General features: G+C 38.9%; 2 protein-coding genes across 4 annotated transcripts in view; one reads left to right on the top strand and one right to left on the bottom strand.

The window, feature by feature from the left end:
• adgrd1 (adhesion G protein-coupled receptor D1) overlaps positions 1-1,173 on the bottom strand; it is a 46,685-nt gene extending 45,512 nt beyond the window's left edge. The window contains exons 1-3 of the mRNA XM_084360826.1: positions 809-1,173; positions 663-699; positions 35-151 (exon numbers count right to left, since the gene is read on the bottom strand). Coding sequence (XP_084216952.1) covers positions 35-151; positions 663-699; positions 809-883 — 229 coding nt within the window. The 5' untranslated portion in view covers positions 884-1,173. The remainder of the gene's footprint in view (positions 1-34; positions 152-662; positions 700-808) is intronic.
• A 2,866-nt stretch (positions 1,174-4,039) lies between these two features.
• Positions 4,040-18,378, top strand: stx2b (syntaxin 2b). 3 transcript variants are annotated; one of them, XM_084358933.1, is made up of 12 exons: positions 4,040-4,085; positions 4,173-4,348; positions 4,453-4,527; positions 4,615-4,714; positions 7,420-7,494; positions 7,611-7,684; positions 8,568-8,676; positions 15,013-15,086; positions 15,257-15,394; positions 15,559-15,669; positions 15,789-15,897; positions 17,184-18,378. In XM_084358933.1, exons 2-11 carry the CDS (start codon positions 4,319-4,321, stop codon positions 15,882-15,884), a joined length of 882 nt encoding a protein of 293 aa, XP_084215059.1. In that variant the 5' UTR covers positions 4,040-4,085; positions 4,173-4,318; the 3' UTR covers positions 15,885-15,897; positions 17,184-18,378. The 3 variants fall into 3 exon arrangements, with proteins under 3 accessions (XP_084215059.1, XP_084215058.1, XP_084215060.1); XM_084358932.1 differs by having other exon boundaries at positions 4,048-4,348; XM_084358934.1 differs by lacking the exon at positions 15,789-15,897 and having other exon boundaries at positions 4,048-4,348.
• The last annotated feature ends 873 nt before the right edge of the window (positions 18,379-19,251 follow it).

Here is a 19,251-nt window from a genome sequence, read left to right as displayed (position 1 = left end):
TGAGCGTGTGCAGTCTGTTTATGTATGCACATACTTATGTTGCTTCCGTTAACATAACCTGGTCTGTTTCCAATCTGGTCCCACAGCTCATGGATTCCGTCCACAGCGTCGAGAGGCCAGTAATGTGAGGCCGTGGCCAACACCTGCAGGCCTGGGCGGACAGAGTTCACGGGTAAACAAGCATCAAGAAAGATCATTACTTTAAATTTATTTTCCTGTTGCCCTTTTTGGGATTTTGTGGGAGATTGAAAGATTAATGAGTAGAGCCGTAAACAAATAAATAACATCCACTTATTTGAAACACTTGTACTGATCACTAGAGCTGCAACAATTAATTTTGATTTTATTTGTAGTTTTATAATCGCTTAAAAAAAATTCTTCGGTTCCAGCTTCTTAAATGTGATTATTTTACGGTGTCCCTTTCTCCTCTGTAACAGTGAACTGAATATCTTTTGGTTGTGGACAAAGCAAGACATTTGAAGACATCATCTTGGGTTTTGGGAAACACTGATCTACATTTTTCACCATTTTCTGATGTTTTCTAGACCAAACAACTACTCAATTAATCTAGGAAATAGACAGATTAATTGAAAATAGAAATAATAGTTGGTTGCAGCCCCACAGTTTGCAATATATTTAAAAAAAAAAAAAAATCATTTTACCTGGATGCTTGGCAGGTTGTACCACTTGTGCGTAAACCTGTAAATAAACCAAATGTATTTATAAAAGCTGCTATGATCAGACTCTAATATGAGAGGATAGGACTATAGTTGTCAAAATATGTGTTTGGTTTTTTTTGAGAGCTTACCTTAATACAGGAGACAAAAGCTGTAAAAAGGTGAATTCGCAAAGACAATTCCATAGCTTTTGTAAAATGTACCATACAAGTTTTTTTTTTCTTTTCTAAAAACAGCTGTTAAATCCCCAAATGAAGAGCCCAGGAGGAGTCACTCATAATTCCAAAAACTTCTGATCAGTCCATGTGTCCAGGCTTAGAGATTTAGATAAATAATGATGCTAACAGTGCAGCAGCAGAAGACAAAAGGAATCAAAGTTCTGGCATGAGGCAGACAAACTTCACAGTCTGCCCTTTCATGATACAAATCTGAAGCTTCCACTTCCACGTAGAAAATCCGTGTAATCCTACAGTGAAGCAGCCTTTGTTTCTTTGACTTTCTGTGCCTGCATCTGGAAACAAGGAGAAGAGGAGCTCCGTGGAGGCGTACTGACTTTCTGGACTGAACGTGGGAATTGCAAAACGTGATGTCATTTTTTGGATCTTCTGAGGAGGGGCGTTATGGAGCCGTGCGTAAATGGCATTATTTGTGCGTAATTGGAGATTGCGCCGGGAATGAATGAGATTACGATCTGTACAGTGCGGTCCAAATACTGTTTGGATAAAAGATACGTGTTAAACATGTGATCTCATGATTAGTTTGGATGTTGGGTTAAATTACAGGACTACACCCCGGAGAACAACAGGGATGCTGCTGAGATTGGGTGGTTACTGAAAGGCGGGCAGACGAAGAAACCACTGGAATCACACAGTTACAGTATCTGGATTACTTACTTTAACTTTGTATGAGGGACACGATGGATTGGATTAATTACGCTTTAACCACTTAAATGTTTTACCAAATGAGATAACTCACCTCACACTGTGCTACGATCTAAAAATCCTGCATGTGCCAAATGAGATGCTTCACAGTTCGTCTTTTCTTGTGCTACTTTCGCGTGCTCGTTTGGAGCAGCACGGGGTTCCCGACCTTTACCGTGTCCCTCCATTACATAAGTCAAACTGGGTGCTGTTCTACTACGTGTTGCTCATATAACAGTGGACTACAGTATCTTCATGGGCTGCAGCTGCTAGTGTTTTCGGTCAGTTTGGTCAGGCTCGCATTCGTGTCAAAAGCTCCTTGTTCCTTTTAGCCAGTGATGGAATGTAACTAAGTACATTTACTCAAGTACTGTTCTTGAGAACACTTTTCAGGTTTTTGTACTTTATATGAGTATTTTAAATTTCTGCAACATTATACTTCTACTTCACCACATTTTGGAGGCACATATTGTACTTCTTCCTCCACTACATTTACTTGATAACTGTAGTTACTAGCAGCAGACTGCGTGCTGCATCACAGCCAAAAAACGCTTTTTAAAAAAAAAAAAAAAAAAAAAGAGAAAATGCCACATTTTGGTCCGATAGTCGCTCGATCTGTAGTTTCCAGCATAGACATAAATGTAGGCTAAATATATGTAACTATAATTGTGCTTTTGAGACTAAAGTACGTTATTAACAGAAAATTACTTTTGACACAATTGCTTTACTTTTACTCGAGTATGATCTCTGGGTTGTTTTTACAACACAGCAATACTGCCTTTAAGAGCGAGTTAAAGCTATGTGTCATGTAACACCTCCACTGATTATTATAGCGGACTTAATATATGGATGTACACACATCATGTACTGAACTTCGCTCAGATTAGTTGAACTAATGACACAGACCCCTGGCAGCTGCAGGGGTGCCCGGGGTCGGGGCAGGAGGGGGAGCGGGGAGTCTCCAGGAGCGCTGCTCGTCCCGTCACAGGCTGCCGGGGTCAACCTGAATATATATCCAGGTAAACAGCGCCACCGTGTGGCCACATGACGAACAGTCTAGTGGCCACCCAGGTATGCTTATCCATAATTTATGAAACCCTCCCATATAACTGCTGCTGATGGTGTGTTTGCCCTCAGAGTCAAATGAATCATCTCATAGGCTACTGACTGAAACATATAACAGGAGGCTCAGGTTCAGCTCCGTCCCTTGATTTGTTCCTGTCGGTAGATGTGGTTGGCAGAAGAAGATGAGATTCATCAACAGCACAGACAATAGGCAGACATAATAAAACATGATAAAGGTGCTCATGACTCCTCTTATTAAAGATATTATATAAATAGCGACAGGAAGTCATGTTTAACCATGTGAGTTGGAGTAGCATGTCCCAAGCAAAGGTGGCAAGTCCCAAGCCTCCTCCACAGTTCAGTTAAATATCATCTTTGTATCTCTGTCATTTTGACATATGGGATCATACATTTAAAATGGCGGAGGATTAATCCGCAGGCTGATTTTAAATTTCAGAATATTGTACAACTGAACAACAAAGAGTCCAGCTTGTCCTTGTGAAAATGTCTTCTCTGATCATGTTGTTGTTAGTTTGCTGTGGTAACTTGTGCTGAAAGAGCTGTGTGACCTCAGTGGGACTAACCTGGTTAAATACAGGCTAAATGTAGTAATAAATTAACAAAAGTACCTGTGGAATAACTGTTGTGTTATTCTCAGAAAACCAGAGAGGTTAAAACATATTTTTAAAAGTAATAAAATATTATATTTTCATGTACATTTGTATTTTCTGTGACTGAAAATACATCCGTCCACTCCACTGGACGTTACGCACCAAACGGTATATTCTGTTTCTCCTGATTACCACCTTGTTCTGTATGCTTATTTTAGATTATGACCACATTTACACTTGAACAGTTTCGTTGAACAACAACATTTAATAGTCATCAGATTTGATCTAGAGAGCCCAGTAGACAGAATAGAGGCTACCCATTGGTGCATAACGTCCCTGAGTGGACAGATGTATAAAATCTGTTTAAAAGTATTTCTAACACCTCATGAAGTTTATAAAGGTAGTTGTTGTTTTTTTTTTATTTTATTTTTTTTACCTGTCTGGGTATTGTGATAATAAAATGACTTAACAGTTATTCCTGAATATCTTTTAGTTCTGTTAATGATTTACATTACTCCTTCAAAATAAAATATTGAGAGGAAAAAACGGTTATTGGCACGATTGTTGTTGTTTAAGAGGAAAAAACAAACGTTAAAAATAAAAAAATATGACATTGTGATTTAATCATTCAGATAAGAAAGGTTTGGTGTTTGTTTATCATGAGATCAACTTTAATTGAAGGTGGACTAGTTAGTGGTTTCTCCCCCCTAAGGCGGAGGGAGGCAGGGAGGGAGGGGGAGACAGAGAGGCTGTTAATAGGCGTGTCCCGCGGACAGACACTGGATCTGTTACTGAGCCTTCACGCTTGTGCGGTGAGTAATATCGACCCAGGAAGAGCAGCAACACAACCACGTTACATTTGACTTTCAGAGCAGTTTTAATAGCATTGAAACTTTTAGACCTCTTCCTGTTTCATCGTCTGCTGGTGCGAGCCGTGCGCAGTGAGGTGGCCTCATGTTCCTCTGCATGGACACTGACAGTGACAGGATGACCCGGCGGCTGCTTCTCTAGAGTTATCCTGGCAGGAGACGAGCTGATCGGTGGGATGAAGGATCGACTGGCAGAGCTGACTGCGGTGAGTGTCTTCTCTCGCTTTTTTTTTTCTTTTTTTTTTTCTACTACACCTTGACAGGTAAACTAAATAAATAAATAAGTGAACATTTGTTTTAATCCGTACAGAGCAGGACCCGAGCGGAAGAGGATGTTGCAGTCGCGGTGGACAGAGATGGCTTCATGGAGGGCTTTTTCAGAAGGGTGGGTATCAAGCTCAACTTGACATGCTGTGAACATGAAGGTTTTGGGGGATGATTGGAGAAACTGACGCGTTATTGGTTAAATCAGGTGGAAGAAGTTCGAGGACTCATTGATAAGATCTCATACCAAGTGGAGGAGGTGAAGAAGATGCACAGCATGATCCTGTCTGCACCCAACCCAGGAGACAGTAAGTTCTGACATGTCTGCAGTTTTCATTAGTCATAGTCAGTCATTTAGCAACACCAGGGTAGTAGAAATGAATGGGAGTTGTAGTCCCTTTACGCAGCATAACAAAAATGGTGGAGTGTTGAGGACGGTTCAGGAGTCTCACAGACTGAGGGTGGAAGCTGCTCTGTAGTCTGCAGGTACACCAGCAGATACTTCTGTATCTCTTGTCAGATTGCAGCAGGGTGAGCAGACTGTGGCCTGTGTGACTGATGTCTTTTCTACATCTAGCCTCACAGATATCACTGATGCTTGGTAAATGGGTACCAGTGATGTTCTGGACGGTTCTAATCACCCGCTGCAGAGCCTTCCCTGTCCTGGGCCGTGCAGTTTGTCTGCTTCCAGGGTTGTTGTTTCAAGGGTTAAATGGTGCTTTCAGTTAACTTGGCTGGAGTTTGACTTTTGAGGCACAAATGTCTCACTTCCTTTGTTCATTGTAAATGAATGGCTGCCTGGTCCGGAAGCCTGTGAAGGAAACAGCTCTGTTTGCCCCCAAAACTCTGCAATGGTTATTTTGTCCTGCGATATTAAAACTATCTGATTCCATATTTTTAACATGAGTACTTTCTGGTTTCTTTAATCCTCTATGACAGTTAACTCAGCTGGCATGTTTAGAGGGTTGAAGAAATGTTTTGACATTCCCTTTTGTGAAGGGTTCTGCAGATTACCAAAAAAACTGCATGAGAAACACAAACAGCAAGGCAGTTTATGTATCCAGAGCAGAGGTGGCAAAAGTACACCTTCTTTACTCAAGTAGAAGTACAGATACTTGTGTGAAAAATGACTGGTAAAAGTAGTTGTACTGATTCAACCTCTTTACTTAAGTGAAAGTAATAAAGTACAGGCTCTGAAAAGTATAAAAGTAAAAAGTATATCTGAAGGACATTTCTGCCAGCCATTCTGTACAAAGCTAACTGAACCTCACATCATATTAATATAAGTCAAGGACTATTAAACTTAAAGGTTGTATCAGTAGGGTTTGTCCCAGCTGTTTGTAAACGCACAACAAAGACAGTTGATTGTTGAGTCTCATTCCCAGGATGTCGTAAACCAACATTTTGGGATTTGGTAAATCATCCCGAGCGCAGCAAAACTCAAGTAATGAGGCTGTTTTGAAAATGTAAGGAGTAGAAAGTACAGATATTTGTGTGAAAATATATGGAGTAAAAGTAAAAACTTGTCAGAAAAATAAATACTTAAAGGTGCTATTTGTAAGAAAAGTTGATTTTTGACCCCAAAGTGCCAGTTTTTGACGAGTTGGGACTCGCCAAAAACACCTTTTAATAGCACCTTTAAGTAAAGTAGAAACCTGAAAAATCTTTGTAAGTACAATGAAGTATTTGTACTTTGTTACTTCCCCCTTCTGATGCAGAGGCAGCAAACCAAAAGGAATAAAGAGGAGTAACACTGATGGTTTATATTAGAATATTAATGGAGTCAGACAACTGCAAAGGATATCTTGAGAGAAAAAGATGTATGTGGTGTCCAAACAGTTACAGGCCCCTGTAGTTAAATTTACAACAGCCTGATTACCAAAATGTCAGATAACATGAAGTCTGAATGATAAAATAGTTCATCACATCCAGCAACAGCTGCAACAATGAATTAATTAGCTGTCAACTATTAAATTAATCAGCAGCTCTTTTGCTAATTGATTTATCGGTTTGAGTAATTTCTAAAAACAAAAGTTTAAATTCTTGGATTCAAGCCTAAATGTGAATCCTCTCTGGTGTCGTCCCTCCTCTGTGACCGTAAACTGAACATCTGTGGACAAAACGAGATGATTGGGGATGTCATGTTAGTGTTTGGAAAACACTGATCGACATTTTTTATACTTTGCTGACATTTTATAGAACAAACAACTTAACATTGAATTGAGAGAATGATCGACAGAATAATCATCAATGAAAACAGTTTGTAATTTGCAGCCCTAGTAGAAAATATATAGACCAAGGAAAGGTAAATAAGATCTTTAGCAGATGTTCAGTGATAATTTAAAAAGTCTGTGCAGCACCCTTTTGTAATCGTGTTACAAACTGTAACTTTGAGAATGCCAAAAGAAAAAAAACGCTTCTGTGAACATCTGCAGACTCAAAGCAGAAAAAAACCCAAAGTTCCCATGCTGTGTCGTCCCTCACCACCATTTTCTGACATTTTATCGCCCAAACAACTAATCAATTAATGGAGAAAATAATCAACAGATTCATCTACAAGGAAATAATCATTAGTTACAGCTTTACTTTTAACAGCCAGGGATTCAATCATGCTGTCATTTGCAGATGTTTGCAGGCTCCAGTGCATAACGTACAAATCAGGCAAAGTATTTCTAATGATTTAAAGATGTGCTCTGTCCCTGGCTCTGTTCAGTGCAGTGTGTGAGCTGAGGCCCGAGGACCCTGCACGACAAAGAGTCAGTTTACAGTGCCATGGCATCACCAGTGATTGTGTTTAATGTAACACAGTACAGTGTTTCAGGATCCCTGACGTGGAACTGGTCACCAGGGAAAGAAACAAAGGGCCTGTGCTTTGTGCAGTATTTTCTCAGGGTTGTTGCCGAGCTACAAGGTGAAATCAGAGTAACTCCAATATTTACAGGAGAGAGTCACAGTGATTAGCTGGATGACATTATTTTTCCTCAAGTCTGACGTCTTTCCTATTTGTGTGAAGGAACCAAGGATCAACTGGATGCTCTGACCAACGATATCAAGGGAAACGCCAATGTGGTGCGAACTAAACTAAAATGTGAGTCGAGCCATGAAGTGATTGTCACACTTTTATATATTTATTGACTACACCATACAATAGCTGATGTTGGCTGCTGTTGTGTAATGTTGTATTGTGACTCTGTCCATCTGAAGCCATGGAGCAAAGCATGCCAAAAGATGACACAGCTAACAGAGCCTCTGTTGACTTCAGGATCCAGAAAACACAGGTCAGAAAACAAACTGTGAACTGTGATTGTCATCACATATCTGTCAGATGTACTCAAACATCAGAAGAGAAGCTGGGATAATGTTTTTGTATACATTCCTCCACGAATATTATAGCTAAACTAAAAATTCTGTCATTATCTACTCACCCCCATGCCAGTGGAAAGTTTGGTACTCCACAAAACATTTGAGGAGCTTCACAGCAAAACAGCGTTTCAGCATTCTCCTAAATAACAGAAGTAGATGGGGACTTGTTTGAAAATGTAAAAAAACAACATAAATAAATAAAAAAGAACATAAAATGGCTCCGTACAGCTTGCATGGTGTAATCCAACTCCAAAGTCCCAAGATCCCAAATTGATTTGAAAAGACATTATTCACACCCTTTTTTACGCCAAACTCTTGACTGCAGCTGCCAAGCTAAAACCGTTAGCATGCACCCGGTCTGAAGTGGAAGCACTAACCCGACCGCACATTAAAGATGTAAATATTGTCTTTACTTATGAGTTTGGGATCTCAGGGCTCCTGGCTACTTCAGTTGTTTATGAGAACGTTGCAATGCTGTTTTGCTGTGAAGCTCCAGAAATGTTTTGTGGACTTTCCATCAGCATGTCGGTGAGGAGATAACGACTGCATTTTGACTTTTGGGTGAACTGTTCCTTTAATTCCCACTTTACTTACCACATTCACTAGTTTATATGTTTGCTGATTAGAATTGCATTTCTTTTGTTTGAGTATAATGTTGAACTTCATATAGAGATACAAATTATTATCTACTGTTAATGTAAGCATGTTGTGCAGAACTGCTTTGTGGATTATCCTAAAAGTTTGCCGCCTGAAGTGCCCACACTCACCCTCTGTCCTTGTATTCCCACTTGTCCTCAGCATACAGTGCTGTCCAGGAAGTTTGTGGAGGTCATGACACAGTACAACGAGACGCAAGTGTCCTTTCGGGAAAGAAGCAAAGGAAGGATCCAGAGACAGCTGGAGATAAGTAAGTGACACATAATGGACCTCCTGGACCCTCATGAGGCCAGGAAACAAATCTTTTTTCTGTTTCTGAAGCTTCAAAACAATAATTATGGATGTAAACTGCTGCTACAAGCATGAAATACTCATTTTTGTAAACAAATCAATGGCTTGGACTAAGTTGCACATTCAAAGTTGTAGAGATAAAAGAGTGACAAATAAAAGCCTGAAGCTGTGTTCAGACAGGATCCAGGAAACAGACCACACCGGTTTCCTTTCTGCTTCTATGGAAACAAACAGAACTGTTGATAAACAGACAGCAGCAGCGTGGTAGTTAGGAGTTTTTCATGTTTCTCCAAGATGTCATGGTTCTTTTTTTTTTCTAGTTATTTAATTAATACACATGATAGAAAAACTTAGCAAAGTCAGATTAGAGTAAATGTGACCCTTTACATTCAACTTGTGTAATAGAATTTGATGGAAAATGTACATATTTTTCGAGTGTATTGACAAACAAGAATTAATAAAAAAACAGCAGAATCGACATTTAGTCATTGTAAGATTTAGCATAATGAATTAATAATAATATTTAATAAAAAATAATTATAAAATGTAGGCATTGCTAATTTCATGCATTTAGCAATTTAAACAAAATCAAAGATGAATAAATGAAATAAAATGGGAAAATAGAATGGCACTCATACAGTGAATACCTTCGCCAAGGCCCAACAGTCACCTTTAATCAATCCCTGAGAAATAAAAAAAAAACGTCAAAAAAACACTCAATCTCCCAATGTTTATCCGTACCAAAAGTTAATTGGGTCTATTCTGGGCCGAGAGCCATCCTCCAGTCTAGTTTCCTGAAAATTCATTGAGTAGTTTTTGTGTATGCCTGCTGACAAACCAACCAAAAAAAGGGACTCGGGTGTTAACATAAATTTGGCAGAGGTGTAAAAGTGAATAAATAGGGGGATTAATAAAAAGATAATTAAATACAGAAGCAAAATAAAAAGAAATCATCATTATCTGTCACATTATGTAAATTAATTAATCCCTACATTTATCTTTAATATCATTATTGGCACATTTAATACTGTATAAATTATTTATTTAGCCATTTATTGAATTATTTTGATATGTGCACTTTCAATCCTCCATGTTCTGCCATCTCTGCTCAGAATTACAGTGACAAACAGGTGTAGGAGAAGTGTGTATCAGGTGCATTGTATTATGCACATATGAATAACATGAGACAATTGCGAAAGAGAAAAAAATAGGACTGTCTCACACAGTCCCTGAGGCCAGCATTAATGAGAGGCTCCAGTTCTCCACGCTGCACATGGAAGAGCCTGATACTGGAGACGGCTAGCTGTGTTTGTGTTGCCCGGGGAAACGGGCCTGTGTAACAGTAGTTCACCTGTCTTTGACATGGCCACATGAACCTCTGCGTGTGCTGACGTGGACTTAAACCATCCGTTTATATAATTCAGAAGTGAAACTCATTTTGTTGATGTGTATTGAGGAGTCGTAACAGAGGTGTGTTTTTCTGTGTTTGGCTCTGTCTCTCTGAGGAATAGCAAAAGGTGTGTGACATACAGTAAGCACCCGCATAGAGACCTGTCTCCCCAGGGAGGGTGTTGTACACCAGGAGGCATGGCTTCGGGAAGAGAAAGCTTTCTGTTTATAGAGTTTCAGCAGCTGTTTCTCTGTGAGGGATCCTTTGTTCCTCAGGCACTTGTAATCTTAATCTCGACCCTTATCCATGAATAAACTGACAACCACAGCAGGAAGTGACTACAATTAAACATCTAATTATCAAAATTAGCACTCCACTGATGAACGCTATGCTCATCTGTACTTACGTTGTACCAGCACAATGGCGGCTTGGGTTTAAAAAGGTTTGTTACGTATGTAATTACGTATGTGTTATGTATGTGACTTCAGTTTGCTACATTAGTAAGTTTAAATAAATCATTGTCGTCTTTCGGTTACAAACTGGACGCAAACAGCAGTCTCCTGTGTGAAAGTCCTGTGCTTTACTTTGTTGGCCTTTATTCTACTTCACCTGACTTCCTCCTTTGCTGCTGTAATAATTACACCTACTAGAGGTCGCCGAGCTGAATGTCAGGGAGTCTGGAAGTGGTTGGAAGCCTTGCTTTCTCACGTAAGGCATCTTGTAGGCTAGGTGGGTCTCCTGGAAAGGAGACACTTGGGGCCTGTCGGAGGTGTCGAGAGTCTTGGTACCCGTCAGCTCAGAAAAAATCTTTGGCTGGGGGCTAGCTGGCTCTGGAGCTGATGGGAGGCTATTTAGCTGGTGGCTAGCAAACACTGGAGCTGATGGCTTGGGCTAGTAGCTGGTAACCTGGGGCTGGTTTCTTCCAATGAAGTCTCTTGTAGCATAGCTACTTTGGACAAGAGCTCTGCTATGCCTGGAACTTCTCTCAACCAGGACTTAAAGATCACCTTCTTCTTAAAAATGGAAATGGCCTTAAGCTTCTCCACAAAGTCCATGTTATTATCCACACGAGACAACAAATTGTCCCATATAATGTCCATTAATTGTGAGCTGGTGTATTGGTCAGATTGTTCTGAGGTTTTGGTTTTTGGTCGGACCCGTAAGCAGAGACTCGAGGAGTTGTGCATATATAAATGATTTATTTAAACAACGGGGGAAATGACGAAGAGTTAGCAGGCAGCAATCTGGCAGACTGGAGAGGGTGATGGCACGGGAGGCTGAGCAGGTGGACGCAGGTAAAATCGGTAGATGCGGGAACCATCTGACACTGAAGAGAGGCGAAGACCAGGGTTGAGGCAGGTGATGTGCCTCTCTGCTGCAGCGGAAAACCACGCCCACCAGAGCACACACACACACACACACACACACACACACACACACACACACACACACACACACTGGAAGGCGAAGGGTAGGGAAAAGGAGGGGGGGAAACAGGTAGGGAGAAAACAGGAAAAAACAACAACAAAACAAGCTGCCACCGCACATCGTGACAGTTTTCTCGTAAATAAATTATCACGTCATCTTGAGAAATTGGCCTTCTGTTTCCTGGAGATAGCAAGATAAATTACCAGTTATCATGAGAAAAATTTGCTTTGTTATCATGAAATAACAAAATAATAACCTCACTATCTCAAAATAATGTCATGGTCCATTCTCATGAATCTTGTGAAGTCGTTTTGTCATGATGAATTATCTTGTTATCTCAAGATTTAGGCCTTTTATTTCTCAAGAGAGCGAGATAAGTTAACCCAGTATCACCAGAAAACGAGCTTTGTTATCTCAAGACAAAGGCATTCAAGAAAATAACTGCAAGCACAGCTATTCTCGGCTTCTGTAAAACACATTACCAGTTTTTCATATTTGGATCTGAAGCCTTAATTTGTTGTTTTACCCAACAATTCATCTCTGTACTTGGGGAAAAGTCAGCATTGTGTTTTTGCAGCAGCAGCGTCCCCATGGTGGATAACAGCGATGTTATTTTTCTGTCAGCTCAATCGATAGAGCAACAATGAGGCTTCTTCTCCTCACCCAACACTACCAGACAAATGTATTATCCTGGGATTAAACACAAAACAGTATATATTGTACCAGGGCTAAGCATAGACATTTGTTGTTTTCATTCTTGACATCAGTGCAACACTCACTGCTCTGGGAGTTTTGTCCATTATATGACAGAGTTTGTATTGTCTTTAAAGCAAGATGCTACAAGGATGAACACATCTCTAATTACAAGAGGGTTTTCTTAGTGCATATTTTAATGCCAGATACTGAGTCAGAGGTCCAGGGTTAGAACAAAGGTGCATGAGTCGGAGTGGTGTCCAAATTCGTGTTACGATTAGTGGGTGTTTGTAGCAGGACCCAAAAGCCGACAACCAGAATGGGTTTAATGAATTTATTGAACATCTGTAGAGCAGAGTAGAGGTGGCTGTGGATGGCTGGTGGAGAGGAGAGGCTCACGGTGGAAATGGTAGTGGCTCGGTGGGAACATTCATTCCAGAACTGGTGGGGATTGTGAGTTTGTAGATAATCAGTATGCAGTGAAAGGCCTCTATTCAAGTAGCTTTTCACAGCGCGTAACCTCTAATCAAATTCGGCTTGCATTTTCCTAAATACTATTTTCAACCCTCCCCTCAGATTTTTGTTCTGACTACTTAGATTTTTTTCCCTGCTGATCAAACTAGGGTTTGTATGATTTTCTTAAAACTTTATGCTGATTAATTTCTGCTTAACACATTTGTTTAATGCTGTATAGATACAGCTACACAAACTGTCATACCATACATCCAAGCCAATTTGGCTATTCTTAACTTGCCCCAATTGCTCAATAAAGTCCAGCATAATGGTATTACTTTGGTGAGAGGACAAAAATGAATCAGGGAGACACCTGTGTAATTCACTTTTTCATAGTTAACCATAAAAGTGAATCTGCCTCAACAAAACAAGGTCCTACTTGCATCTTTACCATCAGTAAAGAGTGGTCATCATCTACTCTTTCAATTAACTAATTTTGAAGTTAAATTATCTTTACCCAAAGGTATTCTATCGTTGAGCATTTTGCATGTCTCAAAAACTCAAAATAATTTGCCATAATTGTTAACAGTGCTATCTAAATTATTTCTGGTAGGAATGTTATCCACATCACTTATACAGTCATCAAGATTGCCAATACGACTATTAAAGTCCCCTCACACATAAACAGCATCCACTTCAGACAGGCTAGTCATCTCAGCTGTTAAATGTCCAAAAAAGGAATGAGAGCTAGATCTCATGGGTCCCTCTGGAGGTAAATAGCAGGAGAAAATAACAGTAATACAACAATACCCTGAAGACCTATTCTTAAATCGAAGTGCTAATATCCTACCACTGAATTGTCTGTTACTTTAACCTCGTAAACCTCAAACAGTTTGTTCCTAACTTTAGAAAAAAAAAAGAACTCTCCAAAGAGATTTCCCCTTCAACAGAGGAAAGGCCTTCGATGATGATTGACGCGTGCGAGTGGAATTTGAAGGACGGGCGTTTTGCTTCCTCCACTTTTGCCTCCATCCTATCCAGTCTTGCAGAAAGCTGTCCAATATCCAAATCTAGGTTATCTTGGATTTGCCTTAATTTAATGTCCAGCTAGGTTTTCAGCTCTTCTCGGTTTTCAGCGATGAGTCATTCAGGCCCTCCACTTTGCATTCCACAAGTTTTTTTAGGGACGTGTGCCTCTCATTAATAGTAATAATAATATAATCTTTGATTTAAGAGAGTTGCTCTGTGATTGAAGTGTATTCAACTGCTCATGGTGTGATCTGAGTTCCACCGGCATAGCATTCATATTGCTGTTTTCATCTTCTTTATCTTTTTGACTCATAGAGCGGTCTCCTGTAGTCTCCCTCAGTCATACTGTATACAAACATTAAATCATATATTTACTCTTGTCTCCCAGCTTGTTAGCAACTTTCGTCCACACGCTGCAACACCTGCTCCTATAATATGAATACATTTGTTTAAGGTTTAAAGATGAAGATGTAGTGCACATGGAGTGCCGACTCCATGAGCATCAGTAGCTACATTTTAGAATCAAAACTGGTGGAAGAAGTATTCAGATCTTGTAAAATTACTCACTTGTAAGTAGCAAAAGTAGCAATACCACACTGTAGAAATACTGATACAAGTAAGTCAATTTTAACTAATGTAAAAGCACAAAAGTATTAGCATCAAAATACACTTGTAATACCAAAAGAGCACATTATGCAGAATGGCATGTTTCAGAATAATATATATTATATTATTGAATATAATTGCAATGCACTAACTGAATATAATTATTGATTAATGTGTTCATCACTTTAAATCTTGCTGGTAAAGGTGGTTTAACTACTGTATATAGTTTATCTGCTGGGTAGTTTGTGAATTTCCCCTCAGGAATGAATGTAGTTGTATCTTTTTCTACAAAATGAATCCATCCGTTGATTATATTCTGTGTTTAACTATTTAAGTAGCTAGCAACTAAAGTTGTCATATAAATGTTGTGCCTCAGAATTGCAGTAGAGTAGAAGTATAGTGTTAGAGAAAATGTAAATGATCAAGTACCTCAGACTTGTACTTGAATAAATGTACATCTCAGCAAAGAAAACAACAACATGGCTTTTTTTGCATTCCCACCATTAACACAACCTTTATGTTAGTATAATACTTTAAGAACCAGGAGCTGACTGAGGATAAAATGAACAAGCATATCAGCAAACCAGGACCCATGTTTTCATGGCCACTAGTGTGTTTACTCATAAAGTGATAAATCAAATAGAGGTAGGTTTGGTTCTTTGCTGGATAATCACTGGATGCTGTTTATTATTTTAGCTGGAAGATTGACCACCAACGAAGAACTAGAGGACATGTTAGAAAGTGGAAATCCATCGATCTTCACCTCTGATGTAAGTTATCTCCTGCTTTACTGTGCAGTTTATTATTATTACAGGGTTTAAAGCCGTTACTGCCATCTAGTGGTGGATGAGGAGCACTATTTGGGGTGTGGTAGTGTCTTGCCTCACAGCTGAGAACATTTCTCTCACTTCATTTGCGTCTCTTCATCTTTCTCCCTCAGATCATTTCTGACTCCCAGATCACACGGCAGGCCCTGAATGAGATTGAGTCAAGACACCAGGACATCATGCGTCTGGAGTCAAGCATCAGAGAGCTCCATGCAATGTTCATGGACATGGCAATGCTGGTAGAAACTCAGGTAACAGCAGGATCCAACTGGAAAGTTTCATAGTAATGTCTACTTTGTGATACAAGTGTACCAGCATGTAGCCACTGTCTTCTTTATTATTTTACTACCAAGACAAAATCAAATATAAGATGGAGTAAATCTACTTTAGAGCATTCTGATTCTGTCATTTACAGGGAGAAATGGTTAACAACATTGAGAAGAACGTCTCCAACGCAGCCGAATATATTTGTAGTGCGAAGGAAGAGACCAAAAAAGCAGTGAGATACCAGAAGAAATCCCGGAGGGTATGTGTCTTTCTAATTATGCATCTCCAATAAAAACATTTGCAATTATGCAAGATCTCAAACTTCAGTCACGTGTGACCACTTGAAAGTGCCATAACAACCTGTTCTTCACTCGGCAGAAATACATAATCCTTGCCTTTGCTCTGTTGATCCTGCTTGCTGTCATTGCACTTATTGTTGGCCTGTCTGTTGGACTAACCAAACCACCTGTATGAGAACCACTGTGAGGTAACACTTCATCCACAGCTTCCATTCCTAAAACCAATTCATTTGTTCATTTGTTCATTTAACTGCTGAATGGTTAAAGGCTTGGCACTGCACACAAAAATGTCACACATTTTTCATGCGGTTGTACATTTTGAGATTTTGGGCTGTATTGCTTCCTTCGCACATCTTCCTCTGGACCAAGGAAACTTCCAAAATACACATTTAGGTGCTTATGCCTCATTTGCGTTTTAAACATGAACAAAATTCTGAAAACTTTTAATGGTTTTAAAAAAACTAATTGTCTGATGTAAGTAATCAACTAGGAAAGTTTCATGGTAATCTATTAGTTAAATGTTTTATCCTTTTTACCATTTTTATTTAAAAATATGTCAGGACAAAAACACTTTCACACACCAACCTTCTCACCTGCAATCAGGGAAATTTAAAGGTAAAAGAGAAAAGGTACATTTATGTCGATTTTTTTAAATCACAAGTGTTTGAGTCCTTTCAGTCCTACATCTACATCTTTGGAAAATGGTGTATTGATGATGAATTGAGGAGTCTCACAGCCTGTTGAATGAAGCCGATCCATAGTCTGCTGGTACGGCAGCAGATACTTATGTACTTATGAACACATTGTGTTGTGTGCTGGGATGGGTGGTGTCTTTTAGTATCCTTTGGGCTTTGCACAGTCTCCTCGATAGTAGCATTTCATTTCATTTAAGATAAAGGGACTTGTTCTGATCATTTTTTTTCATACTTATTTTTTAAGTGGTCATTGCTTTCCATTTTATTGAGTATTTTTTCACACTTTCAGAGAAACTTAGACTTCACTTTTATTCCTATCTATATTCTGAAGGTTCATATATCACCCACAACCTGATTTATAGAACATTTTATTCCTAAAAACATGGAGAATTTTTTTTTTTATGGCTGTTGACATTGTCAGCGTATTTATGGAGTGATAAAAGAAATATCCAAAATTCCCTCTGAAAAAGAAAAAATCAAAAAGGAAAAATAACCCAAAATTTTGAGCTGGCTTTATCCAATGTTCAGAATTATTTTCTGGAAATGTATTAAAATGTTTGCATATTTAATTTGAAAGTGTCCCATTTGCATATTTAAACATTCAGTTTCAGAAAACTTGTAATACAAAAAAATAATTCTCTTAATATATGTAATCAACTGGGAAAGTTTCATAATGATATGCTTTAGTTAAAATATCTACCCTATTCACCTGTAGTGTCTTGTAATGCATTTCTTCACAGTCAACAGTTCTGACCCCTCTGTTCTTGTCATATCGACAGAAACTTCTCTGCCTCGCCATGTGTGGGGCCGCACTTCTCCTCCTCCTGCTCATCATCATAGTTGGAGTCTTTGAATGATGGGTTTCAGGGTTCACAACCTCACAGCTGCAGTCAGCTCCCAGAGTGATGACACTCAGATCAACTTCAAAATAAGATAACAAGTCATTCACTATCCAACAGCATTACAGAGAGGACCACAGTGAAGTAAAACCTGTGTGATCCACTTTGCACCAGTAACATCTGACCTCATGATACACTGTTCTGGATATAGAACATTGACAGCACATCAGTTTTATACAGTTGTGTACGTTCTGTTTTGCTGCCATTTTTTCAGGTTGGGTATAATTTTTCTTGGTCTAATAAGTCTTAAGAAATAGTTTGACATTTTAGGAAATAAGCTTATTCACCTTCTTGCTGAGAGTTACATGAGAAGATACATACATCTCTTAATTCTGTACGTAAATGTCATCAGCAGCCGGATAGCTTAACTTAGCGTTATGACTGGAAACGAAGGGCAACTGCTAGCCTGGCTGTGTCCAAAAGTAATACTGGATAATGCTTAATGTTGGAGAATTATGTGTCAGATGAATCAACCTCATCAAACTCTTTCCAGGAAGGTTAATAAGTGTTTTTTTCTTCTCAAAATGTTGAACTATTGATTTTTATATTTAAAATATATTGTGACAATTTTAATGCCCTTTATAAAGTTGCATAATTTGTGTTTGCATGTGTAAGTGTATGCTCTGTATCTTCTTGTTCTTTTGTATATTTACTGTAATTCATGTGAATTGAATGTGAAACTGCTAAAGCCCAGGAGTCCGTTACAGATGGAAAAATGTGAAGAAAAAGAAATTCACTGGAAGCATTCCTCGTAAACTGTCTCAATCAGAAGAAATATTTTTAGATCAACGAATCAATGAATGGAATTCCTTATTTTGTCAATAACTCAACATCAGCGAGCTAACAAAAGTGCCTTCCTGACATTGAATATGAAACTGTTACTCATGGAATTGTATTTATTGGAATCATGGTGTGTGATGAGAGAAATATTAGTTGTGAAAGAAGTCTTGGTTATTTCGAGAACACGTTTTCATTTTTATTCGTTTGATTCATTGTTGTATCTTAAGTTATATCTTGTATTTTATATCGAAACAGAACAATTAAGATATGTAATTAAACAATAGTGTAAAAAGTCTTTGCAGACTGTGTTGTTTGTGTCCTTTCATAGTGGAGGTGGTAACATTGAATTTATTGGCGATGAATACAGGATCACTGTTGGCATATTAAATTAAAACACCTCAGAATTTGTCAGACTGAATCAAGGTTATTTTTGAACACAAACATTTGGAGGTTTGGTTTGTTTATAGGAAAACAGAAAGAAGCAGAGGGTGCTGTTTACTTGAGGACTAATGAGCACTTTGCACAAAGCACTTGACTTCCGTGTAATCAACCAAACAAGATTAGTGAAGAAAGTGGAAGAAAGTCCCCGAGGCCGAGTTCTTTTCTCTCTTTGAATTAGATCAAAGGAAACTTCAGAGGTGCACTTAGACTGAAATGCATGAGAATGTCCTTAAAATCTGTACATGGGGGTGTTTTCAGGTCACTGGGCAAGACACCCCAGATGTCAAGTCAACTGATATTATGAACTGTGACTGAACTTGGATGCTGCAGTTAATTTGCGAGACTAATTTCTGTTGCAGTTGTAGATGCTAAAAGGTTTGGTAAGTGAGAACAAATGTGTAGAAATCATAGTTTGAAATATTATATACTGGATTACATAAAGGGAATTGTTTCTTCTAATGAGTGTATTTTTGTTTTGAACAATACTATTATGTCATTGATTAGTGAACTTTATGATCCATACTGTAGTCTGTGTGACCCACCAGTCTGTTTGAATTTAACTACATTTTGTGGACATTTGTAATCTTGCATTGTTCACATTCTTGTCTTCTTCTTTGAGATTGTCTGGCAATTTATATTTATGCCTTCGTGCCGGTGACAGCTGTGGCTGGTGGCGTAATGTTTTGGGGTTGTCCGCCCGTCCTTACATGTGTCTAACCTGTCCAAC

Source organism: Pagrus pagrus (assembly GCF_965226575.1).
Source record: "Pagrus pagrus genome assembly, chromosome: 8".
In the NCBI taxonomy this organism is placed as follows: Eukaryota; Metazoa; Chordata; class Actinopteri; order Spariformes; family Sparidae; genus Pagrus; species Pagrus pagrus.
Note: the sequence above shows the minus strand (reverse complement) of the source record. Positions and strands in the feature narration are given on the sequence as shown.

What these genes read in the sequence shown, in the direction of transcription:
- stx2b (XM_084358933.1), top strand. Translation starts at nt 4,319, where the DNA reads ATGAAGGATCGACTGGCAGAGCTGACTGCG. An exon ending in GACTGGCAGAGCTGACTGCG is followed by an intron (nt 4,349 to 4,452) that starts GTGAGTGTCTTC and finishes TAATCCGTACAG; the next exon opens with AGCAGGACCCGAGCGGAAGA. An exon ending in TCAGGATCCAGAAAACACAG is followed by an intron (nt 7,685 to 8,567) that starts GTCAGAAAACAA and finishes ACTTGTCCTCAG; the next exon opens with CATACAGTGCTGTCCAGGAA.